Source organism: Piliocolobus tephrosceles, chromosome 12 (genome assembly GCF_002776525.5).
Source record: "Piliocolobus tephrosceles isolate RC106 chromosome 12, ASM277652v3, whole genome shotgun sequence".
NCBI lineage: Eukaryota > Metazoa > Chordata > Mammalia > Primates > Cercopithecidae > Piliocolobus > Piliocolobus tephrosceles.
The window spans coordinates 30,175,895-30,202,527 of record NC_045445.1 but is presented as its reverse complement, the minus strand read 5'-3'; the positions used below and the strand labels follow the sequence as shown (position 1 = coordinate 30,202,527).

Below are 26,633 nucleotides of genomic sequence, written 5' to 3'. Positions count from 1 at the left end.
AGTATGAATTCATATATCAGATTAATTTCTTCCTTAATATGAAGCATGAAAAGGGGTAAGAGGTGGAGTTGGTCAAAAACATGTGAGGAAGGAAGATGATAAGATAATATTGGTCCAATTCCCCAGAGCCATTCCCAAATGTCACCTTGAATGCTTTTAAAAAAAATTCTTAATGCTGAAAATGACTAGTAGGAGACTTATGTTTATACTTTGCATACTAAGGCTGGACACTCTTCAATCAAGAAGAAAAATTGTTACCAGCTACCACTGAAATCTTAGAGGATTGTTCTTAACCCTAGTAGATGAAGAGCAAATATCTGCCTTTGGTGCAAGTCAGCTCTGTACATCCAATCCATTGGTAAGCCATGTGAGGAATTAAGTGTCGTTCTCCCTATTGAGTTTCCAGGCTTGCCATATTCTCCAAGAACTACACACTGAAGTTGCAGAAAGCATATAATAGACGACATAGCTTCAGTTATTTAAATTCCAATTTTAAAAGTACTTTACATAATCTAAAAGTACATGTATAAGACCATTCAGTTTCAGCAATAAATAAAGTCTTACTCTAGTGAAAATGCAGGAAGTTTTGGGGAAATATTACCTAGCATATTTTGAAATAGAAGCAATGCTTTATTTCAGAGAAGAAAATGCAGGTTGAAAGGTTTTAAAATATTAAAGACAGTTTAGCATCAATTGAAGAAATAACATTTTCTAGAAACAACAGAGAATAAAAGTTACAACAATATTATCAACAACTTGCAAATGATTCAAAACAGATTTTATGGCCAAAATGCCGAAAGGTGGGCCCTATACACCAAAGGGCACATACAAATCCACGTAAAGGCAAAGCACCAGTTAAATGCTTCACAGTCTCATGTAAAGCCCATCAAATAGATAAATCTGGAAAATCTTTGGATGTACATTGTGACTTTTGTATCTCAACTAGCACTTTGGGACCTTGGACAAGGTGTTAGGAAAGAAATCAATATTTACTCAGGACCAAGACTTTCAAGATGACTGCGTGAGGTAGAAGGAAGAGGGAGAAGAAGAACTTGCCCAAAGTTCACTGTTCATCTACTATGTCCGATTCTGTAGGAGTCTTCATGGCCATGTTCAGTAATGATTGCATACTGACAGTACTGATAAAACTATCAGTGTTTTGTTCTCAGAGCTTTTGGTCCTTTCATTTTGTTAGTATGTTTTGGCCCTACATGATGGGTCTGCATACCGACAGAGACATGTACAACTTGCCTCTATCATCAACTCCTTACCGGCTAGTTGAGCTAAGTTATTCCTGGTGGCCTCTGAGTAAACTGCAAGAACAGAAGCATTACTAAGCATCCCTGTCTGAGTGCAAGGGTGTGTGTTGGCAGTACAGCCCCAATCTTGCAAAATCCTTCTTCCAATGTTCCTCCCCGCTCTGTATGAACCCTGTGTTGGGGGGCAGGAGATGGAAGCCCTTGGCAAGCTCGATTGAACTACGTTACTAAATTGCTGAGCTCGTTTTAGTTGAAGTGTGAGAAGGAGGTTTAAGGCAAGTAGACAACATCCTGTTGTTTGGGTGCTTCTCTCTTTTTTGCACATCTGGCTGAACTGGGAGTCAGGTGGTTGACTTGTGCCTGGCTGCAGTAGCAGTGGTATCTCCCTTGTACAGTTCTCCTCCTCGGCCTGCACAAGAGTCCACCAGGCCATGGAGGCAGTGGCTGTGTATCATGGCAAAATCAGCAGGGAAACCGGCGAGAAGCTCCTGCTTGCCACTGGGCTGGATGGCAGCTATTTGCTGAGGGACAGCGAGAGCGTGCCAGGAGTGTACTGCCTGTGTGTGCTGTGAGTATGATACAGTGGGCATGGGCCTGCTGAGGGAGTGGGCGGTGGGCAACGGCAGCTGGGGCGAGGGTGGAGGCCAGGGCAGGCAGGGGCGCCTGCATTAGCAGCTCGCCGACGCCTCCTTCATGGTCCACCCTCAAGTCCAGCCCAGGGCCGTGGTGGAACACACTTTCGCCTGAGTCCCTCGCTGGGGATTTCATTCCCTGGGCCTCCCGCTCTCCAGAAGGTCCTCACCAGAGGCTTTTGGGGCAGCCGCAGAGAATGCCCTTTCGGGTGGTGAAATGTGGTCTAGAGTTTACCTTCGCTCCAGGAAAGACCCAGGCTCCCCACTTCTATTTTGACCCCTATCGGGTGGTGCCCTGGGAGCCTTACTCTAGCTCTCTTTAAACGACTTTTGAAGTGTCATCCCAAAGGAGGAGCATGACATTCAGGGAGAGGAGACACATTAAGAAACAGAGTCAATTACTTTAAGAATGCAATGCCAGTAAAGTCGAGATGCTGAGAGAGGAGGGGGATGTGTATGAGTAAAATCACCTCTCTGGATCTGCTGATGTAGCATCCTTTAGAAAAGTAGTGGGGGGTGGGGAGGGGCAGGGGATTTCAGAAATAGGACCCTTCCTGATAAACGTTAGGACTCACAATAGTCTTAAAGGGAATGGAGGGAAAACACCCTTGTTATGATTCAGCTTTGCCATTTGCCTAGGCATGTCTCAGTCTAAGGCTTCATTTTGAATCAAATTCATCTGCGTCTTTGCTCCAGGGCTCCGGAGTCAGGCAGATCTGAGACTTTGTCCTGTGCTAGTCAGATGTTAGGCTTGTGACCCGGGCAAATTAACCTCTCAGTCCCCCAGTTTTCTTATCCATTGAATAGGTATCATATTGCTGCCTACCTTATAGGATTGTAAGATTAAGTGCCATAATGCAGTAAAGAAATTAGCACTGGGGCCTGACACCTAGTAAATGTTCAATGAATGTAAGCTATTGGTATTATCATTATACCAAAGATATATTATTATTTTATCCTCTCTTTTCAGTTGATTTCTTTTAGGAATCATGGGGGCATTTCTAAGGAAGGACCTAGCTCAAGCATTATTGTCAGCAGGATAAAAAAAAATCCATGAAAACAGCAGCCCTGCATAGTAGGTTCTAGACAGAAACCAAATGAGGTTAAATGCTTGGTAGTAAGTTCAGCATCTGATGATACCCCACAAGAGTTTGAAATACCTTATGGGTCAGTGAAGAAAGATTATCCTGATGCTGGTGCTAGAGGATTTTCACTGTATATTGGTTTCCAAAAATGGTCAAGCCTTGTTTGTGGCAGCTCTCAGGTCATGCTAAATACATTTTTCATAAAGGCTTCCAGGGAAATAACGTGGAAGTTATTGAATGTCTTGGGCTTGAATCTTTATGTTTTGCTTATATAATTATTGTTCCCGTGTGGAACCTAGGGAAGGGCAATGAAAATCAGCTAGGATTCTTAGGCTCTTTTCTCATTGAAAGAAGGTGGAGTGAGTGGGTGGGTGAAAGGCGCTGCTTTAGGGAAGCTGACAAAGGAGATAACGTGCTCCTTAACCCAAAGGTGAAAAAGAACGTACAAAACAAGTCTGGGCAGGGGAGGGACAACAGGGTATAGTGAGAGGCAAGATACACCTAAGACTTCAGCCTCACCAGGCTCCTGGCCGTTTCTCAAGCTTCTCAAAAATGCCCCCACTTAGGATTTCTGCGCTTATTGTTCTTTCTGCCAAAAATACCTTCAGTTCACATGTTTGTTCAACTGTCTCCTCCCTCAGAGAGGACTTGCTTTACCACCTATCTAGAACAAGTGCCCTCTCTCTGTCCCTGATACACTCACTCCATCTCTTTATTTTTCTTCAAAGAGCTTTAAACTATCTGATAATTTGCTTGTTTACCTACTTATTGCTGGGCTGTCCTGCAAAAATATAATCTCCATGAGGGCGGAGACATTGTCTCCTTCACCAGGAACACAGGAACACATAACAGGCACTCAGCAGATATTTTTGAATTAACAAACTGTCAAGGCAAATTCTATTCTTTACTGCAAGAAACGGAATGAACATCGAGAGGTTAGGGTGTGGACCCTGGGAAAGTCACTCAAATTCTGTGGGCCTCAGTTTCCATATTTATAAAACAGGAATAGTAATGTGTATCCTACCTTCTGCAAAAGATTGCCTTAAGTACCATATGCAAGAGAGAAGGACAACTTTAGCCTTTTTCCTATGTAGGCCAGAACCACATGAGGAATTAACTTAGGCAGGTGAGAAATTCTCAAGCATTTAAGTTTTCGCCCAACGTGAATCTTGCATAAATGCTTTTTAAATGACTCTTAGTTCTCCATGAAAACTGCCTTGTGAAGTAGCGGAAAATACTAGACAAATTGGGAGTTCCCTTACGGTGTCTTTCAAATGGTACACTGGGGACTCAAAGTCTTATGAGACTGTTAGGGTGATAGCCAGAATGTGCTGCAGAGGGAAGATATAACGATACATTGCCTTTTATCAGTTTCTCAACGTTTTTGAGTTAAGTGTCCCTTTTGACAAATGTAAAAATTTCATTCCCTGTTTTTGGTGCTACACTGTAATTATAAAATCAGATTTTATTTAGAAATAAACCATGTACTCATTTTAAACCAAAACACTTATGCTTATGATATGTAGTCGAAATAACAATATAAGTGGTGTCATGTACACATGGACAACAAGGTATAAGCTAACAAACATGCATTGAATGTAGGGTTTACTCAGAATGGTTTCTCATTCTATCTTTTATTTACTCCTATTAACCAAGAAGATTTAATTGAGCTCTAGTTTTTATATTTTTATTGTAGAGATAATACATTTCATATGCCTTTCAAACTGTACCTTAAACTGTACTTTCAAACGATGCTTGCCCTTTTCCCCAGTTCTGAACCTCCTAATCATGGCTTTCAGATACAGCATTTTCTTCTGCTCTGGTTTAGAAAATTGAACTCCTTCATAAAGCACTAAAGGAGTTTTCCATTTATAGGATTGCTCACCTTCATTTTAAGTCATAAGTTTTTCTTTCAATTACTTTCTCTAAATAAATATAGATTTTTGTATAAGTCTATTAAAAATAGTTCCTTATACCTATTCATTATAGAAAAATTGAAACATATAGACAATAGAAATTAGAGAAACATCTATAGTTTTATTTTTTATTTTTTTCTGAGATTAGTTTAATCTTGTTTTTTTTTTTTTTCAAATTTTTACATCTACTGAAACATCATGTGTAAACCAATACAAGAAGGTTGATTCAATATGAGGATATGATTTATTTATTTTTGCCTTACTTTCCAGATAATTTTGGGAAAGAAGTCAAGTGAGATAAAACGTTCAACATACGTGTGAAACTAAAGACTAGCTGTAAACTTCAGATAATCATTGTATTAATGAATTAACACTTTTTTTCATATCACAGTGCCTAGACTGTGATCAAAAAGGTGTTTTTTAAAATCAAACCTATCTAGGCCAGGCATGGTGGCTAACGTCTGTAATCCCAGAACTTTGGGAGGCCAAGGCGGGAGGATCACTTGAGGCTGGGAGTTCAAGACCAGCCTGACCAACATGTTGAAACCCCCTCTCTACTAAAAACACAAAAATTAGCCAGACTGGTGGCACACACCTGTAATCCCAGCTACTCGGGAGGCTGAGGCTGAGGCAGGAGAATTGCTTGAACCCTGGAGGCAGAGGTTGCAGTGAGACGAGATCGCCTCACTGGACTTCAGCCTGGGTGACAGAACGAGACCCTGTTATTGCTAAAAATTAGGTGAATTTTCTTCTATATTTTAATAAGATGAATTGCTTTTTGAGCACGTGTGCTCTTACAATTGTATTCTTACGAGTGACGTATTTGACTACTAAAGAGTTTGATTTTTGTATGTGTCAAAAAAAGTAAGGGAAAACACTAAACTTAGAAAAGATACCTTGCAACAGATCAAGGATTAGTTTGTGTGTGTGTGTGTGTATACACAAATTTACATGTGTTAAAAAAGTATGATTGTATTCTTGTATTCTTACAATTGTATACACTTCCCATTTCCCACTTAACATGAAAAAAATACACTCATATATAATGTTCTTAGAGACAACTTTAAGATGTTATTTTTAATGGCTGCATGGTAGTCCAGCTAGCTAGTAAGCATACCATATTTTGCTTAGCCAGTCACCTACTTTTAGACATTTGACTCATTCCATATTTTTGTTATTATAAATTCCATCAGGATGTGTATTTCAGTACATTAAAGTTTCCTTGTATTTATGATTATTTCCTTATAATGAATTTCTGAAGTGGAATTTCTAGGTCAGAAAACATAAACAGCTTAGGATTCTTGATATATACATGATCATGAGATATTTTCCCTAAATGGTTATTCCAATCTACATGCTTACCTGTAATGCATGAGTGCTCGTTTCACTACACCTTCAGTAGAAATGGGTATTGTAGTTAAGAAAATTTTCCTTTGACATTTGGCGTGTCATTCTTTATTTTATATTTACACGCTATCTCTTAATTTTTCTCATTTTATATTCCTTTGATTAGTGACTGTCATTTTATATGGTCGTTAAGCTGTTGTATTTCCTGACATGATTTGGCGTTTTGTGTATTTTTCTCATTTAACCAGTTGAATCATACTGTATTAGTGTATATATATAAAATATATTAATCCTATTATATATAATATATAATATTCTATTGTATATATAATATACTATATATAATAGGATTATATATATAATAGTATATATAATATATATATACTAATCCTTGATCTGTTGCAAGGTATCTTTTCAAAGTTTGGTGTTTGTTTGCCCTTACTTTTTTTGACACATACAAAAATCAAACTTTTTAGTAGTCAAATACGTCACTTGTTTTCTTTGTGTTTGATTTCTTCCTTGGCTAGAAAATCCTTTCCCCTTGAGATATGTCATAAAACTTCACTGCAGTTTTTGTTTTAAATTTATGGTTTTGTTAGTTTACATTTACCTTTTAAATTCCATTTGGAGTTTTATTTTGATGCGGATAAAGGATCTAATTTGATTTTGTTTCCAGATAGGTAGCAATTGTCCTAATATAATTTATAAATACAACTTCCATTCTTCATTGATTTGCTAGCCGACTATACCATATATTAAATTCTTATATATAACAGTTACTGTTTCTGGACTATCTATTTGTCTCAATTGATCCATTTATTCGTGCACTGATAGCACTATAGTATAATAATGTTTCAATATATTTTAAAAATTATTTGCTATTCTTATCTGTTGGTTCTTCAAAAATGAAATCTAGAATCATTTTATTAAGTTAAAAAAAATCCATTGGACCAAATGTTTTAGCTCTCACATGCAAGTGAGAACACATGATATTTGTCTTCCTGTGCCTGGCTTATTTCACTTCACATAATGACTTCCAGTTCTATTTATATTGCTGCAAATAACAGGATTTCATTCTTTTTAATGGCCAGATAGTATTCAATTGTATATACATAGCACGTTTTCTTTATCCATTCACCTGTTGTTGGACTCTTCCATATCTCAGCTACTGTAAATAGTACTGTGATAAACGTGTCAAGTATCCCTTTGATATATTGATTTCCTTTCCTTTTGGTAGATACCCTGTAGTGGGATTCCTCAGTCATATGGAGGTAGAGAGTAAAATGATAGTTACCAGAGGTTGGGAAGGGTGGAAGGCGATGAAGAGAGGCTGGCTAATGGGTACAGACATACAGTTAGATAGAAGAAATGAGTTCTAGTGTTCAGTCGCACAGTAAGGTGACTATAGTTAACAATATCTTATAAAATAGCTAGAAGAGACTACTTGAAATGTTCTTACACATAGAAATGATAAATATTTGAGGTGATAAATATTCTAAATACACTGATTTGATTATTATAATGCATACATGTGTTGAAACATCACACTGTACCCCATGAATATGTACAATTACTATGTATTAAAATTTTTTGAAAATACCATTGGAGTTACATTAAATTTATTAATAAACTAAGAACGAATTGTCATCTTTAAATGATTTAGTCTTCCCTTCCCATAACATAAGTCTCTCCATTTATAATTTTTCCCTTTATATCATCAATCAAGTTTTATAGTTTTCTTTTTGTATGTTTTACACATTTTTGTTATTTCGAGTTATTGTGTGTATGAATGTGTATGCCGATTTTAAATATAAATGGGATCTGTTTCCACTATATTTTCTGTTTCATAGGAAAGCTACTGATTTTATGTTCTGTTCTTGTATTTATCCAGTGTACTGAATGCTCTTATTAATGCAGATAGTTTTTTTTAAAGTTTATTCCCTTTGTTTTTTTAGATACATCAAGTTTCTTTTCACTGAGGTACATATGTGCTCTCACATTTCTTCCCTTCTCACCCTCAATGTAGACAGCTATTGGGGAAGTTCTGACTGCCCAGTAGGATTGTTTGATGGTGATAAGAGGAGAACTAATTTAAAATATTTAAAATAGTTAGCTCAAAAAATAGTTTATTTCCATAGTTGGCATTCTTCTGGACATATCTGCCTTTGTTTGCTACTTATCTGATGGAAGATTTGGAAGAAGAAATGCTGTTATAATTATTTAGCGTCAAGGACACATAGTGAAGTCATTTGACATATATGTCTTTAGATAAAAGCATAATTATCTTTTTGTCCTTTAAGTTTTAAAGGTACAACTGGGAATAATGTGCCTGTCAAACAACTGAACTGGAGAAATGGGGGAGGAGCAGTGATGAAATAAAATTCCAGTTTATCAGTTGCACCAAAGGGGAACAGTGTGGCAAAGAACTTGAAATTATAACTTAACTTCATTTAGTGAGAAATTACAACTGACATTTAGTTTTTGAATTCAATTGGATATGTGCCTTGGTGCCACATTTATCTTCATGATAACTTAGGCCACCAACATTGTTTTCGATTTCCTGAATACAATCCAGTGGTAAAGTGAGCCTGAAAACCAGCCTAGGATTAAGTTTGCCACATATAAACCACCAAATGGATAATTCATGGCAAATAAGCCAAGTACTGACTCCGGCTGACAATGTAAAATTTAAGTTGCAAGATTAGTCTGAAGATGTCATTTAGCTTAAGCAAAGGGGGAGTCTGGGTTGATCTCTTTTGGGCTCTCCCCACCTGGCCTCTTCCCTTCAGCTCCCTCCACTGCCCTCCTTCTCTGGGTGGACAGCTCCAGCTCCATGTCCTAGCAGATTCCCTCCCTTTTGAGAATTGTGCTTTTGGAATTGTGTTAAAGACCAATTTGTTAATACATTCCCTCTAGTATAAGAGAGGGGCAGCACAGAATGGTGGTTAAGAGCCTAGATCTTCCAGCCAGATCTCTGGGTGTGCATCCCAGCTCTGACCCTTAACTAGCTATTTTACCTTGGGCAGGTTACTTTAACTTTCTGTGCTTCAGGTTTCTTACCTGTAAAACGGCAGATGGTGATAATGAGAGTACTTACCTCACAGGGTTGTTATGACGATTATGACATGAGTTAATGTTTGTAAAGTTAACATGTAATATGTGTTTTTTTTTATTTTTTTATTTTTTATTTTTTAGACGGAGTCTCGCTCTGTCGCCCAGGCTGGAGTGCAGTGGCACGATCTCTGCTCACTGCAAGCTCCGCCTCCCGGGTTCACGCCATTCTCCTGCCTCAGCCTCCCGAGTAGCTGGGACTACAGGCGCCCGCCCCCACGCCGGGCTAATTTTTTTGTATTTTTAGTAGAGACGGGGTTTCACCGTGTTCGCCAGGATGGTCTGGATCTCCTGACCTCGTGATCTGCCCGCCTCCGCCTCCCAAAGTGCTGGGATTACAGGCGTGAGCCACTGCGCCCGGTCGTGTTTTTTAATATAAATAAAAGCTCTATAAATAATTGTAATACAAAGTTAGACCCACATAAGTATACGTAAATAAAACTTGATATGAAAGTTCGGGGGAAGAAGTGATTATATTTATTTTCATGACTCATCAAAATATCAGATAGTTTTACCATCAGACTTGAAGTTGAATGACTTTCAACTGTTTCAAAAATTAAAATTCTCTCTGAAAGAATAAAGTTTGGGCCATTGGAAGTTTGGAAAGCTCTTGAATCAGAGTACAGTCTCAAAAATAATGGCTTTGTGTGGGATACTATTCCTCTGGATATAAAAGTTCTGAAACATTTGTTAAAAATCATTATAGTAGGCTGAGCACGGTGGCTCACGCCTGTAATCCCAGCACTTTGGGAGGCCGAGACGGGCAGATCACGAGGTCAGGAGATTGAGACCATCCTGGCGAACACGGTGAAACCCCGTCTCTACTAAAAATGCAAAAAATTAACCGGGCGTGGTGGCGGGCGCCTGTAGTCCCAGCTACTTGGGAGGCTGAGGCAGGAGAATGGCGTGAACCCGGGAGGTGGAGCTTGCAGTGAGCCCAGATTGCGCCACTGCAGTCCAACCTGGGCTACTGAGGGAGACTCCGTCTCAAAAAAACAAACAAAAAAAAATCATTATAGTTATGTCTGAATTTTGTATGTAGCATTAGTTCATATAGACATAAAGGGCATAGGTACTGGCTTGCTTTATTTGCAGTGTCATGAAGAAGTCAGATGTAGCTAAACTTTTTCTTTTGTGTAGTCCTTGAAGTGGTATAAAAAAGGAATTGATGTGGTTTTGTCATTCTAAACCAGGATCTGTCCCCAACACTGACCCACTGAGAAAAGAAGAAATAAGTCAGGTTGGTTGCTTCTTGTCCATTTCTAACCTGAGCACTTTTTTACAGTTAGGGACAACTTTTGATGAAATAAAGACAAATTTCAATATCAGCAGAGACTAGATTAACACATGCTTTATAGTAATTAAAATAAATTAATGGCAATGATAAAACTCCACCATTCTTTAACAAGTATTCATTTTCTGATTTTTTTGGTGATGCATTTTAAATTCTAGGATTATCAAAAAGTCCAAAAAAACTTTAATGAGGGAAGGAAGTTAAAATTACACGACATTGCTGGTTCGTCTGTATTAATGGAGGGAGTCAGAGGAAATATAATCCTAAAGGGGATGTAACAATTTAAAAAATGAATTATCTTTTTATGAGTTGTGATTTGCTTAGGCTAGGTTTGTAAGCCTCCAAATTGTAATTCTGCTTGTTTTTCTTAAAAAAGTAGTCACTTAAATAACTATAGGAAAAAATAACATGCAAGAATGCATTTATGTTAGTTTAAGTTTACTTCTAGTGTATATACACACAGGGACAGACAGTTTTGAATAGTTGTAATCAGAGTGGCATCTCCTTGTGCCCACTTTTTATACGTACTATCATTTTATGTCAACATAGTCCACGTACTTAAAGTTTTTTTGAAAACCTAGGACTCTAATACTTTTGAATTTTGGCATAATATTTTATTTACTTACTTATTTATTTATTTATCTTTTTTGAGATGGAGTCTCTCTCTGTTGCCCAGCCTGGAGTGCAGTGGTGCGATCTCAGCTCACTGCAACCCCCGCCTCCCAGGTTCAAGCGATTCTCCTGCCTCAGCCTCCTGTGTGGCTGGGATTACAGGTGTGCCACCACACCCGGCAGTTGTTTGTTTTTTTTTTTTTTGTATTTTTTAGTAGTGACAGGGTTTCACCATGTTGGCCAGGCTGGTCTCGAACTCCTGATCTCGTGATCCACCCACTTCAGCCTCCCAGGGTGCTGGGATTACAGGTGTGAGCCATCGTGCCCAGCCAGCATAATATTTTAAACCTTCACCTTTGACAGAGAAAGTGTAATTTTGAACCATTTTTTCTGCTATAATTCCCTTATTTTTTTGTAATTTATATATTATCTCTAAATTGACAAAAATTGTATATATGTATTGTGTACGACATGATGCTTTGAGATATGTATACATGTGTAATAGCTAAATTGGAATAATTAGCATACGCATTACCTCACATACTTATATTTTGTGATGAGAACACTTAAAATCTACTCTTAGAAACTTTCAAGGATACAATACATTGTTTTTAACTATAGCTGCCATGTTGTACAATAGATCTCTTGAACTTCTTCCTCCTAACCTAAATTTTTTATCCTTTGACCCAAATTTCCCAATCCCCACCCTGCACGCCCCTACCAGCCCCTGGTAGCCACCCATCATTCTACTCTTGGCTTGTATTAGTTCAACTTTTTAAGATCCCGTGTATACCTGAGACTACACAGTATTTGTTTCTCTGTGCATAGCTTATTTCACTTTACATACTGTCCTCCATATTCATCTACCTTGTTGCAAATGACAAGATTTCCTTTATGTTTAAGGCTGAATAGTATTCCATTGTGTATATACACCACATTTTCTTTATCCATTCATCTGTTGTCAGACACGTAGGTTGATTGCATTATGTCTTGGCTATTGTGAATAATGCTGCAATATACATGAAAGTGCAGATTTCTCCTTGACATGATGATTTCATTTCCTTTTGATATATACCCAGCAGTGGGATTGCTGGATCATATGGTGGTTCTATCTTTAATTTTTTGAAGAACTTTCATACCATTTTTTATAATGGCTGTACTAATTTATATTCCTACCAACAGTGTGCAAGGGTTCCCTTCTCTCTGCATCCTCTCTTGTCTTATTTTTGATAATAGGCATCCTAACAGGTGTGAAATGATATCTCATTGTGGTTTCATTTGCATTTTTCTGATGATTAGTGAGGTTGAGCATTTTTTCACTTACCTGTTTGTCATTTGTATATTTTCTTTTGAGAAATATCTATTCTGGTCCTTTGCCCATTTTTAAATGGGATTATTTGTTTTCTTACTATTGAGTAATTTGAGTTTCTTATATATTTTGGATATTAACCCCTTATCATATATATGGTTTGCAAATATGTTCTCCCATTCTGTAGGTTGTCTCTTCATTCTGTTGATTGTTTCCTTTGCTGTTCAGAAGCTTTTTAGTTTGTTGTAATCCCATTTATCTATTTCCGCTTTTGACGTCTGTGCTTTTGGGGTTATACCTAAAAACAATTCCCCTATTTTGAGTAATTATTCCTTATTTAGGGGTACTTAGGTTAGTTCAATGTTTTCATAATTAAAATAGGGCTAGTATGAAAATCTTTGTCAAATTGCTTTTTCCTCTTGACTTGTTTCCTTGGAGTGTATGAAGATAAGCAAGGTTATGCAGTCAAAAATATGTATAGTTTTATAGCTGTTATTATATAACTTGCTCTTATTATGTAACTAGTGATTTTCCATGGACAGGGACAGAGTATGTTTTGTTTGAAAAGGCATGTTCAATATTTTAGTTTAATTTTATATTACAAAATTACTGGTTTATAATAGAAGCTATAGAAAATAAAACTAAGCAATATTATTGGGGAAGAAAGGAAAAAATGGTTCAGAAACACTGTCCTATGAAGACTGAAATGACTGACAAACCTTCAGCTTATACTAAAATAAAATTGCATTCTTAAAGCATAGACTGAATGACTACAGAGGAGGTGGCACAGAAGTACCCTGGGCAGGTGGAAGAAGCCCGATTAACATCAGGGAAGTTGCCATCAATATTCCCAATGAGATGTGGGCATTCTCTTTGCATTTTAATCAGTCCTTCTGTAACTTTAATGTTCACACAAATCACCTGGGCATCTTATTAAAATCCAGATTCTGATTTAACAGGTCTGGGTGGGGCCCAAGAGTCTACATTTCTAACAAGCTCCCAGGTGATGTTGATGCTGTTATCCTGGGAATGCAATTTGAGTTGCACTGTTTCAGATCTCTTCCATGTATGACATATTATAGTAAGAGTTGACTACATGGGATCCTTGGTCAGTTACTTCAGTAACTTGAAAGTGAAAGATATAAACTGCTGCCCTATTTGAGGAGTGAGAAAATTTTGCTCATTCAGAAATTGGAGGGGTTGTGGGGAGAAACAAATTGTTAATATTAGATGAGTTAATCATGAGAAGTTTTATGTATCATTGACACCAGGTTGTTCAGAAACTGAAGGAGGTAGGAACTTTTGAAGTGGTACTCAGGTTCCTGCTGCTTAACTGAAAGTGAGATAAGATCAGATTCGTTAGGAAATGATTCTCAAAACAGACTCATTTACTTTGGCTAAATACGTCTGAATGATAGTAGGGAGATAGAATCGTTGCATTTTTTAGAGACCTACTGTTTTAGAAAGTGGAAAACTTGTTGCTGACCATTCTACTTATTTTGTTGCTGAGATTTTAAATAATGAATATCCACATCACCGTTATGATACTGAATTATTGCCATTAATCGTTTCTCATAGGGAAAATGGAACTAACAACCTATGCTGTTTCACTGCTTCCATCTCCATTTTGCTATATGGCTTTAAGAAAATCACTTAAAGGCTTACGTTGAGTTCCCATGGTAAAAAATGGAAATCAAAGCTCTTGCCTTATTCCCCATAAGAGTACTTGCTGAAGTTAGTGGGCTTTGAGGTAGATTTCAAGTGTTTAAAAAGACAGAAGACTTTAACATTGTAATATTGTATATTTATTCAGCATATTATATATAGGCATATATCAAGCTATTTTACATATGATCTAAATATTCTGGCAATCCTTCGTAAAAAATAAAACATCATATAATCCACATCAGTAGTTAAATTGACCTTTTGTTCAGTGTCATGAATCAAGTAAATCTGAATAGTGTGTTTCAGATATTTTTTGCCCTTTAGGTAATCAGTCCTGATGGATATTGATGAAAGATGTAGTAATTTTTTTTTTTTTTTTTTTTTTTTGAGATGGAGTCTCACTCTTGTCGTACAGGTTGGAGTGCAATAGCGCGATCTCAGCTCACTGTAACTTCCACTTCCTGGATTCAAGTGAATCTCCTGCTCCAGCCTCCTGAGTAGCTGGGATTACAGGTGTCCACCACCACACATGGCTAATTTTTGTATTTTTAGTAGAGATGGGGTTTCACCATGTTGGTCAGGCTAGTCTCGAACTCCTGACCTCAGATGATCCACCCACCTCAGCCTCCCAAAGTAAAGTACTGGGATTACAGACGTAAGTCTAATTTAATTCACGTATTTAAATACTTTTATTTCCAAAGGAGGTTAATGGTAAATGTGATCATCAAGTCAAGCATGACCTTCTGCTTGTAAACACATTGATTTTAACCAGAGTTCAGTGCGTGTCCTGGCTAGGTGTGGTGGTTCACACCTGTAATCCTACCACTTTGGGAGGCCTAGGTGGGAGGATAGCTTGAGGCCAGGAGTTCAAGACCATCGTGGTCAACAGAGCAAGACCTTGTCTCTGCAAAAACTAAACTAAACCAAAAAAAAAAAAAAAAAAAAAAAAAAAAAAAAAAAAAAATTAGCCAGGCACAGCAATGTGCACCTGTAGTGGCAGCTACTCAGGAGGCTAAGGCAGGAGGATCGCTTAATCCCAGGAGAGCAAGCCTGCGGTAAGCTATGATCACCCTGCTGTACTCCAGCCTGGGTGACAGAGCAACACACCATTAAAAAAAATTAAAAAAAATCACGTATCCTAACCAAAGATCTCTATTGACTCAAACTTGTGCCCAAGAATAGCAATCAGAAAGTTTATTAAATAAATGATTTAGATTCACATTCAATTGATTCACAATAGATTTAGATTCACATTCAAAATCTGAAACAATTCATTATAAAGTTTACCTTACTGTTTTATGAGGTAAAATTTATTAGGCAAATTAAGTGGCATTACTATATATACTAAAATATAACAAATAATCTATATCAGTACAGTGTGGGGATCAGGAACTGGGGATCTAGAAATGGGCCTGATTCAAATCCCATTTTGCTTCTTAATCTCTAGTCTGATTTTGGTTACTTAACATATCAAAGTCTCAGTTTCCTCATCTATAAAATAAATATTACAATATAAACCTAATAGGATTTTTGTGGGGTCCAAAGGAGATAATGCATGTACTATAAACTTAACTTTTTTTCCTCCTAAATTCACATGTTTAAACCCTTACCTCCAATATGCTTGTATTTGGAGATAGGACCTCTAGGACGTAATTAAGGTTAAATGAGATCATAAGGATGGGGCTGTAATCTGATAGACTCAGTGACCTTATGAGAAAAGGAAGAATGCATGTACAAAGAAGAGGTCATATGAGCACACAGCAAGAAGGTGGCTGCCTACAAGCCAAGAGAAGAGGCTTCAGAATGAAACTTACCTTACTGGCACCTTGATCTTGGACTTCCCAGTCTCCAGAATTGTGAGAAATAAGTTTCTGTTGTTTAAACCACCCTGTCTATGGTATCTTGTTATGGCAGCCTGAACAGACCAATACAGATTTTGGTACTGAGAAGGAGTACTGCTGTAACAAATACCTAAGAATGTGGAAGTGGCCTTAGAACTAGGTAATGAGTAGAGACTGGGGAAGTTTTAAGGTGTATTCTAGAAAAAAGCATAGATGGCTGTGAGCAGAATGTTGGTAGAACTATTTATTCTGGTGAGGTCTCAGATGCAAATCAGGAAGATGTTACTGCAAACTGGGAGAAAGGTGTTCCTTGTTGTAAATGGTAAAGAACTTGACTGAACTGTGTTCTAGTATTTTGAAGAAGGTAGAATTTGTTGAGTAAAAAATTTGACTATTTACCTGAGGAGATTTCTAAGCAAAATGTTGAAGGAGTGGCTCAGTTCCTCCTGACTGCTTATGGTAAAATACAAAAGGAGAGAGATGAATTGAAGAAGGAATTGTTAAGCAAAAAGGAACTTGAACTTAAACATTTGGAAAATTCTGAGTCTTTATGTATTGCAATAAATGAGGAAGCTTGTGCTGGAGACAACACTAGGGTGTGGCTGGATTATCTATCACTCCTTAAGATTGCTTATGATATTAACCAGCCATCTCAGCAGAAGTCAGGAATAGAGTTTGGATAAAAGCAGCAGAAATATTACCAGTTTGGACCAAAGAGAACAGGACAGTATGGTATAGTTATTTGGCTGCAAACATGGTTTATCCTTCAAGAAAAAGGGAAGAACGACCCTGAGGTGATTCAGAGATCACCAGGGCTGCCATTCCTACTATAGGCCCAGAGTGCACAGGCCTGGAGGCTAAGGCTGCCTCTACCTTGGTTTCAAAAAGTGAGACTGACATCCAACAGAGCCACATGGGTGGGGCCATCACCCTAGCCAAAGGATGTGGCCACCTTACAGAGCTGTGGGGGTGATGCTGCTTTCCCAGTGAACCTGAAGGGCAGAGTATTGAATCAAAGAGGATTATTCTTGAGCCTTAAGAGCTAATGGAGTTTGTCTGGCTAGATTTTGGACTTGCTTGGGACCTGTGACCCCCTTATTTCTTCCAATTTCTCCCTTTGGAATGGGAATGTCTATCGTCTTCCTGTAGCGCCATTTTATTTTGGAAGCACATAGCTTGTCTGGTTTCATAGTTTCACAACTGGAAATAAATTTTGCCTCAAGATAAATAATACTGCTAGTCTAACCCACATCTAATTTTATTTAGATGAAACTTTGGACTTTAGATTTTAAGTTGATGCTAGAATTAGTTAATTTATTTTGAGGCCATTGGGATGGTATAAGTGTGAGAAGGACATGAGTTTTGGGGGTCAACAGTGGAATGATGTAGACTGAATTGTGTTCCCCCATAATATGTTTAAGCTCTAACCTCCAACATGACTGTAATTGGAGATAGGGGATAATTAAAGTTAAATGAGGTCATAAGGGTGGGGCTCTAATATGATAGAATTGGGGGCCTTACTACAACAGAAGAGGCTGTGTGAGCACACAGCAAGAGGTCAGCTACTCGCAAGGCAAGAGAAGAGGGCTCAAAATGAAACTTATGTTGCTGGCACATCGATCTTGGACTTTCCAGCCTCCAGAACAGTGAGAAAGTAAATTTCTTTTATTTACGCCATTCAAGGTATGGTATTTTGTTATGGCAGCCAAACAGACTAACACAGAAAGTAAAACTCTTGGCATGTAGTAGAAATCAATTAGACAGACATGCAATATAGATATAAACTGAGTAATGGGAGGGAATATTTACCCCATTTAAAAGGATAAGCTGCTTTTAGGAAAATAAAGTTACAGCTAAGGCACTTTGGAGATAGTCCTAGTTTACAGCATTTTAGAGTTGCTCTTCCACAAAAATATAACAAAAACAAGCAGCACTTGTTTTGAATTCATATTTTTTTTGCTATTACTTCATTTATAATATATTATAGAGTAATATAGTAATGCAGTCATGTGCAATATAGCAACATTTTCCTTAATGATGAACAGCATATACAATGGTGATCCCATAAGATTATAATGGAGCTGAAAAATTCCTGTCACCTACTGATGTTGTAGCCATTGTAATGCCACAGCACAGTGAATTCCTTATGTATTTGTGATGACACTGGTATAAACAAACCGACTGTGCTGTCAGCTGTATAAAAGTATAGCACAGGCCAGGTGTGATGGCTCACATCTGTAATCCCAGAAATTTGGGAGGCTGAGGCAGGTGGGTCACCTGAGATCAGGAGTTCAAGACCAGCCTGACCAATATGGTGAAACCCCATCTCTACTAAAAACACAAAAATTAGCCAGGCATGGTGGCATGCACCTGTAGCCTCAGCTACTCGGGAGGCTGAAACAGGAGAATTGTGTGAACCCGGGAGGCGGAGGTTGCAGTGAGCTGAGATTGCGCCACTGCACTCCAACCTGGGCAATACAGCGAGACTCTATCTCAAAAAAAGAAAAAAACAAATAGAAAAAAGAAAAAAATGTATAGCACAGACAATTATATACAGTACACAATAATTGATAATGATAACAAATTACTGTGTTACTGGTTTATATATTTACTGTACTATGCATTTTATCATTATTTTAAAATCTACTCCTACTTATATAAAAAATGTTAGCTGTAAAACAGCCTTGGGCAGGAGGTAATCCAGAAGAAGGCATTGTTATCATAGGAGATGACAGCTCCCTGTGTGTGACTGCACCTGAAGATCCTGCAGTGGGATAAGATGTAGAGGTGGAAGACAGTGATACTGATGATCCTGACCCTCTGTAGGCCTAGGCTAATGTGTCTATTTGTGTTTTAGTTTTTTTAAAAAAAGTTTAAATAGCAAAGAATACATAAAATAAAAAATTTAAAAACAGAGAAAAGCTTATGGAATAAGGATATAAAGAAAAGCAGTTTCGTACAGCTGTACAATGTGTTTGTGTTTTAAGCAAAGTGTTCTAAAAGAGTCAAAAAGTTTAAAAAGTTTAAGAGTTTATAAAGTAAAAGAATGGAATCTAAGGGTAATTTATTATTGAAGAGTTTTTTTTTTTTGAGACAGAGTCTCGCTCCGTCACCCAGGCTGGAGTGCAGTGGCGTGATCTCATCTCACTGCAACCTCCACCTCCTGAGTTCAAACGATTCTCCTGCCTCGGTGCCTCAGCCTCCCAAGTAGCTGGGACTACAGGTGTGTGCCACCATGCCCAGCTGATTTTTTGTATTTTTAGTAGAGACGGGGTTTCATTGTGTTAGCCAGGATGGTCTCGTTCTCCTGACCTCATGATCCGGGAAATATAAATATTTTAAAATAAATTTAGTGTAGCCTAAGTTTACAGTGTTTATAACATTCTAGTAGTGTAATGTCCTAGGCCTTCACATTCACTCACCACTCACTCATTGACTCACCCAGAGTAACTTCCAGTCCTGCAAGTTCCATTCCTGGTAAGTACTCTCAACAGGTATACCATTCTTTATCTTATTTATTTATTTATTTATTTATTTATTTATTTATTTATTTATTTATTATACTTTAAGTTCTAGGGTACATGTGCATAACGTGCAGGTTTGTTACATATGTATACTTGTGCCATGTTGGTGTGCTGCACCCATCAACTCGTCAGCACCCATCAATTCATCATTTATATCAGGTATAACTCCCAATGCAATCCCTCCCCCCTCCCCCCTCCCCATGATAGGCCCCGGTGTGTGGTGTTCCCCTTCCCACCATTCTTTATCTTTTATACTGTATTTTACTGTGCCTCTTCTATGTTTAGGTAGGTTTAGATACACAAATACTTACCATTATGTTACAACTGCATACAGTATTCTGTACAGTAACATGCTGTACAGGTTTGTAGCCTGGAGTAATAGGCTATACCACATAGCCTAGGTGGTATACCACATAGGTTTGTGTAAATACAGTCTATCATGTTTGCACAACAATGAAATCACCTAATGATGCACTTCTCAGAATGTATCCCCCTTGGTAAGTGATGCATGACTGTGGCAATATTATATTACTATACATTAAAATAGTAATTTTATAAAAATATAGTTATATTCATATTATAGTATTATATCCTTATGCTATTGCTATTATATTTATAACAAATATTATTAATATTAATAATTACATAGGCCTGATAGTGTATCATCCCAGTGAAAATTTTTCACCTTAATGTTTGATATGTACTTAAAAATAAGTCTATTGTTTGTTAAAACTATCTAATAATTCATGGTTTTATCAATTACAACAGGTCCCTGTTGTAGTTTCTTTCTGTCCAAACAGTCTCTCAACTTGACAAATCTTTAGCAGCATGAATTTCCATACTTCAATAAATGAAAAGATAAATCTCACTGGAAACTGTGGTTGGGCAGTTACAATATGGAGACAAGTTAGATTCACTATGCTTTGCTTCCTATGAATGCATTGGCACCATATACGTATGTCCTAGTATAAGTGACATTTATATGTAATATTAAGCTTAAATTTACAGTATCCATTGTTCTTTTGGAATATTTTAGTAATGGAAGTTTATTCTTTCACAGGTATCACGGTTACATTTATACATACCGAGTGTCCCAGACAGAAACAGGTTCTTGGAGTGCTGAGGTATAGTTTTATTTATTTTTGCTTCTGGGGGTGTCAAGGAGGTGTTTGAAATTTAGACTGGTTTTATAAAAGAGCGAATTCTACATTATGAAGTATTCATAAGGTTGAAATCTTTAAAACTCCAATCAAAAATTGTTCTTGGGTCATTAAGAAAGCTTTAGAGAATTTTGGTCCCAGTCCTGTTTAGCCACCATTTTGCAGAGTTGTATGACTTCAGGAGAAAGATAAAAATGTAGAAGGGTTATGTCAAACTTTTAGTGACTATGTGAAATCTTAGAAAGCATATCAAAAGCAGGTAAAATAATTAAATGAACAGTTATTTACCAGATGATACCAATATGAGTGTTGGTATTATGGGAGATTAAAAACCATGCTACTTGTTTTCTAAGAGACTACAATATCCTTGGGAAGTTATAACTTGAAATTAAACAGTTGTGAGTGGAAGAAACTAGGCTTTGGGAAGAAACTAGGCAAATCTGGGTTCCAGGTCTGGTCTCCCCTCCTCTCTGATAGGTCTATGATCTTGGGCAGGTTACTTGACTTTTCTGTGAGCCAGTTTCTTCATTTGTAAACTGAGCCTAAGAATCCTCCCTTATGCACAGGGCTCATTTTGAAGAGTAAATGAGATAACACACATAAAGAAGCTCTTTGCCATAGGGCCTGGCACACAGTGAGCCCTCGAAAAAGTGAACTCCTGAAAATTGCCACAGCTCCTATTAATAACTCAATCTATACATTTAAAATTTTCTGAAGTCTAGACTTCAAAAAGTTAAAATAGCTCTCCCGTTTACTAATTTATCAGTAAGTTGGAAAGCACAAATTACAGACCACAAATGTTTTGAACCACTGAGATGAATTAGGCCAAGTTTTCAAACACACTGTTGCTGTATTATGTAAGGATTATTAAAACTATAATACTAACTAAAGATAAAGTTATACCATTTCTAATCAAAATGATTTATACCTGTTTATTAAAAAAATTCTCTGTATCACTGCAGAGATGATTGAATAAGAAATTAAACTTTATTACGAAGAAAGTTATGTGTAATATATACTGACACACACACACACACACACACACATATGTTTGTATATTATTTCACCAGAAATAGCTCTTCTCCCTAGAGAAATACCCTTCAGCTGCTGAAGAATATTATGTAAGGAAAGGATCTTAAATTCTTAGGGTTTAACAACTTTGTTTTTAAACTTGTTTTCCTGCATTTTGAGTATAACATCATATGAGATTGTTACGTGCTTGTGATCATGTTAAAGAAGAGAGGGCTTATTGAACACAAATGCCCCCTCATCCTGTTGTCTGATCTGACCTTGTTTATTTAATAATATTGTAATTTTCTGCACCAAGAGAGCAGAAGATTGGCATGACTTATCCCCAAATAGAAAATAGTTTAAAAAGTTCTTTAATTTTTGAAATGCATATTGCATTTTTTTCTATCTACTAAATTTACCTTATTAGCAGTGCTGTTCTAAGGTGAATATTAAACTAGTATATATTCTCAGAGCTCATACCACCTGACTGGAAGAAATTTCCCTAGAGCATATTGAAGACCAGCTGTGATCTAATACATGTTTCCATGGATAACTAAGAGGTGACAGTATGGGAGATGTGCAAATTTGAAGAATAGCTGAGTTCAGTGACAGGATGAGAGTTGTCAGTGGTACAATTCTTGTGATAAATGTATTTTCAAAACTGGGTAAATGATAGATATTAATACTGATTTTCGGAACAATGTTTTAGTTTGCCATGCTGCAGGAAAAATCAGGGCAGTAGCACGCCATCATCTGTGCATATATTGTGCTAGAAATCTAGGTAAGTGAGATTTGTTTTAAAGAGTGTAATGAAATCGAACCCTGGCCCCACAGAATTATGAAAGACAGATATCATGTGTATTTCTAGTTTTAGAGAGATTTTTAGGTTAAATCATTGCCTAGTGTATTATCTTATATGACTCAGACTAAAATTTTGCTAAATTGTTAATTTAGATAATTCTACAATCTACTTTCACTTATTAATATGTGAATTGTTGGCAATACATTATTTAAAATGTACTGACATCACTGTCTTCAGGCTTTACTGGGTATATGATCAGGAGATCAGCAGATGTTAAATAATTGTCCTTATTAATCTAAGTAAAACACTGTAAAATAGGCCAGTCATTTGCTTATGAAACATCAGATCCCCAATTCAAATAGCTTCCATACCTCCAGTGCTATTATTCCTCTCTGTTAGCACGGATAATCAAGTGTTAACTACATCTCAGTACCCATAAAAATGATGCTTCTCTGTTTTGTTTTGTTTTGAGACAGAGTCTCACTCTGTCGCTCAGGCTGGAGTGGTGGAATGGCACGATCTCGGCTCACTGTAACCTCTGCCTCCCAGGTTCAAGGGATTCTTGTGCCTCAGCCTCCCAAGTAGCTGGGATTACAGGTGTGCGCCACCACACCCGGCTAATTTTCGTATTTTTAGTAAAGCTGGGGTTTCACCATGTTGTCCAGGCTGGTCTTGAACTCCTGACTTCAGGTGATCCACTGGTCTCAGCCTCCCAAAATGCTGGGACTACAGGTGTGAGCCACTGTGCCCGGCTATGCTTCTGTTGATAAATGGTTTTACAAGCCACAAGAACAGCCAAAAAGATGTGTGGTTTGAAATCTTTCCACACTTGGGGAGTGTGTAGTTTCTCTACTGGTTGATGACCCTAGCTTCGCTAGATCCTGTTTGACCCAGTTCTAATCTGAAAGGCAAGAGACTGGGTCCTGGGATTCAGAGCCAGTTCTGCCTCTGGTTGTCTGTGTGACTTTGGGCAAGCTGATTAATTTCTTTGCATTCACATTTTCTTATCTGTCAAATGGGAATAACTGAATAAGCCAATAACTGCCATTTTGTGAGGAAATAGTGAAGGCAAGAGATAGGAATGTGCTTCGCAAATGAAAAAGTGCACTGAGGAGAGTATAAGGAGGCAATTTGTGCCTATGGCCTGCATTTGCAATTTGGAGATTCTATCTTGGAACCAAAGAACTGTTTGGATTTCTGCAAGAATGGCCATGTTATTTTGGATGAGTTCTCAATCAAGCTTTAGGAAGATGGAGGGTAGGTGAGAGAGTGGGGTGGAGCTGGGTGACAGAGTGTTCTACATCTACTGTGAACATATGGGGGAACACTAATATAGAGCTAAAAAGAATTTTTGTCATGTTTTCAATGAAAAATTACCCCAACATAAGAAAATGACTGAGAGTTACTATGGATAGTGTAGTATGCTATCTTCAGCATACCACTGTCTAGCTGACGGAAGTCTTCATGCCAGCCTTCATGTTTTCTCATTAAATTCTAAAAAAACAAACAGCTCCCACCTCAAAAATCTTCCAGATGGAATAGCTGAAAAACAACTTTTTAAAAAAAATACTAGTCATTGTTCAATTGCTCATAGCAATACTACTTTATTTTATGTAAAATGACAGTTTTGAGCTGATGCCTGAAGCTTGGCTCATAAGCTTTTGCAGGAAATTGTTGATTTCAGGCAGTGTCTTTGCAAGACAACTGATGTCAGGAAAGGAACACATTTTAATAGTCATCTGCAAATAACTGTCTCTTTAAAAATACACAAATAAATAAAGGTGACCTTATATAGTCTTTCATTTTCATGTCATAGAGAAAACCTTGTTACAGTGACATGCTGATGAAGAGAATAATTTTGGGATTATAGGGAAGTTTCTCAAGGAGGAAAAATTTTAATGTGAAGAATGACGCAGGAAATATTATGAGGTGAAAGAGTATGAGGACTGAACTAGCCGTGCACTGTGTGTATCATAACAGCCAATTTTTAATTTCCTGTGTAGCATTTTATATTGTGGGATGATGGCAGGGAGGATGGGTTGTTGGTTTTTCTTTTGTTGTTGTTCCTCAGGCTTTTTATTAATGACCTGTAGGATCTGTTTTTTTTTTTTTTTTTTTTTTTTTCCTGTTTAACTGCATCCTCTCTGTTGGTGAATTCATTGTGGGTAATGGCCTGTATACCCTTAGAGGTTTGAGATGTCTGATGGGGAGCAGGCAGGAAGGGCAGGGCGATGAGCAAGAGCTTGTACAAACTAATACCACCCTTGGGAGAACTGAAATGACAGCTCATTAGCTCCTCTTGCAGGGAAATTCAGCCAACCAAAGTAAGCTCTTCTGGAATGTTGTTTTTCCTTCTTTCTTATGTTTTCAAATATTTCAACAAGTTACACAAATGTTACCTCTCTTAGCATCCCTAGCACATTTTGTAGGTCTTTTTGTATCATTTTGAGATAGGTAAATAATTTGCTTGGCCTTTTATTTTCCAGACAGCACCTGGGGTACATAAAAGATATTTCCGGAAAATAAAAAATCTCATTTCAGCATTTCAGAAGCCAGATCAAGGCATTGTAATACCTCTGCAGTATCCAGTTGAGAAGAAGTCCTCAGCTAGAAGTACACAAGGTACTACAGGTATGATTTACTCTTTATTTTTGACAGGGTTTGGAAGCTCAGATTTATGAGTCAACCTATTCATAACCATATAATCAATTAGAAGTTATGTAAGAAAAATGCAATGAGAAAGTAGATGTAGCCAGCAAGTCAAATGAGAGGTGACAATTTATGTGCTATAATTTTAATCTATTATTCTATAAACTTTTAATAAATCTCTGTAAAATCATCAAAAATTCTATAAGCCCATAACATTTTAACTGCTCTTGTCTGTCTCATCTTGTTCTTTCCTGTCCCTTTTATAGGTAGCTAAGTATCATTTCACTTCACTAATTCAGACACAAATAATGTGAAAGATGGTATAATTCAGAGAACACCTGAGCTGTGCTTTACCTTTGCTTAGTAAACTGTTTTTTTCCTACAGGGACATGAAAGCCAACGTTAGCCTGGCACACACGATTCTGGTTTCTGAATTGGTGGTGCTTGAATTAATGACATTTTTCTGAAGCAAAGGAAATTAAATAGTAGACTTTATTGTTCCACTGGCACAAATTATTACATATCCTGAGCAAACCTATTTTAGTGTATGTGTCGTGTTAAAGACTGAATACCAGCCAATGTCTGTAGCTATCTGATACATGACTGTTTACTCCTCTATTGAATGGGGTTTATCATTTGTTTGGAGTAAGAGGATCGGCCTTGATTGAAACAATAAATATTTATGATAAAAGAAAATGAGTTGTTATGTCCCTTTTTGACAGGGACCTAGGCTCAGGCATAAACTGACAATTAGACTCAAGTGGTGAATTAAATTAATGAATAGCCTTTTTAATACAAATGCAAATAGAACTCTAATTTCCAAGTTGGCTAGTTGTTTTTTTCTGCCTAGTATTCCATTCTTCATAACTCAGTTTTAAATAATAGTTGCTTGTGGTATATTATTGTGTTGTGTCATTGTGAGTTTTATGCAGTTGGAAATTTTATAAGTTTGCATTAATCTATAATTTTAATAGCTTGTAAGTTTATTTTTTCTTCATTTTTGTTATTTAGGGATAAGAGAAGATCCTGATGTCTGCCTGAAAGCCCCATGAAGAAAAATAAAACACCTTGTACTTTATTTTCTATAATTTAAATATATGCTAAGTCTTATATATTGTAGATAATACAGTTCAGTGAGCTACAAATGAATTTCTAAAGCCATTGTAGTCCTGTAATGGAAGCATCTAGCATGATGTCAAAGCTGAAATGGACTTTTGTACATAGTGAGGAGCTTTGAAATGAGGATTGGGAAAAAGTAATTCCATAGGTTATTTTCAGTTATTATATTTACAAATAGGAAACAATTTAAAGCATAATGAATACTTTATAAATGATTAATGTCAATTCTTGCCAAATATAAATAAAAATAATCCTCAGTTTTTGTGAAAAGCTCCGTTTTTAGTGAAATATTATTTG

General features: G+C 37.1%; 1 protein-coding gene across 1 annotated transcript; it reads left to right on the top strand.

Annotated features, from left to right (window-relative positions):
* The first annotated feature begins 1,329 nt into the window (after window positions 1-1,329).
* Window positions 1,330-26,606, top strand: SH2D1A (SH2 domain containing 1A). Its single transcript, XM_023198839.1, has 4 exons — window positions 1,330-1,827; window positions 20,656-20,719; window positions 25,055-25,199; window positions 26,229-26,606. Exons 1-4 carry the CDS (start codon window positions 1,691-1,693, stop codon window positions 26,267-26,269), a joined length of 387 nt encoding a protein of 128 aa, XP_023054607.1. The 5' UTR covers window positions 1,330-1,690; the 3' UTR covers window positions 26,270-26,606.
* The last annotated feature ends 27 nt before the right edge of the window (window positions 26,607-26,633 follow it).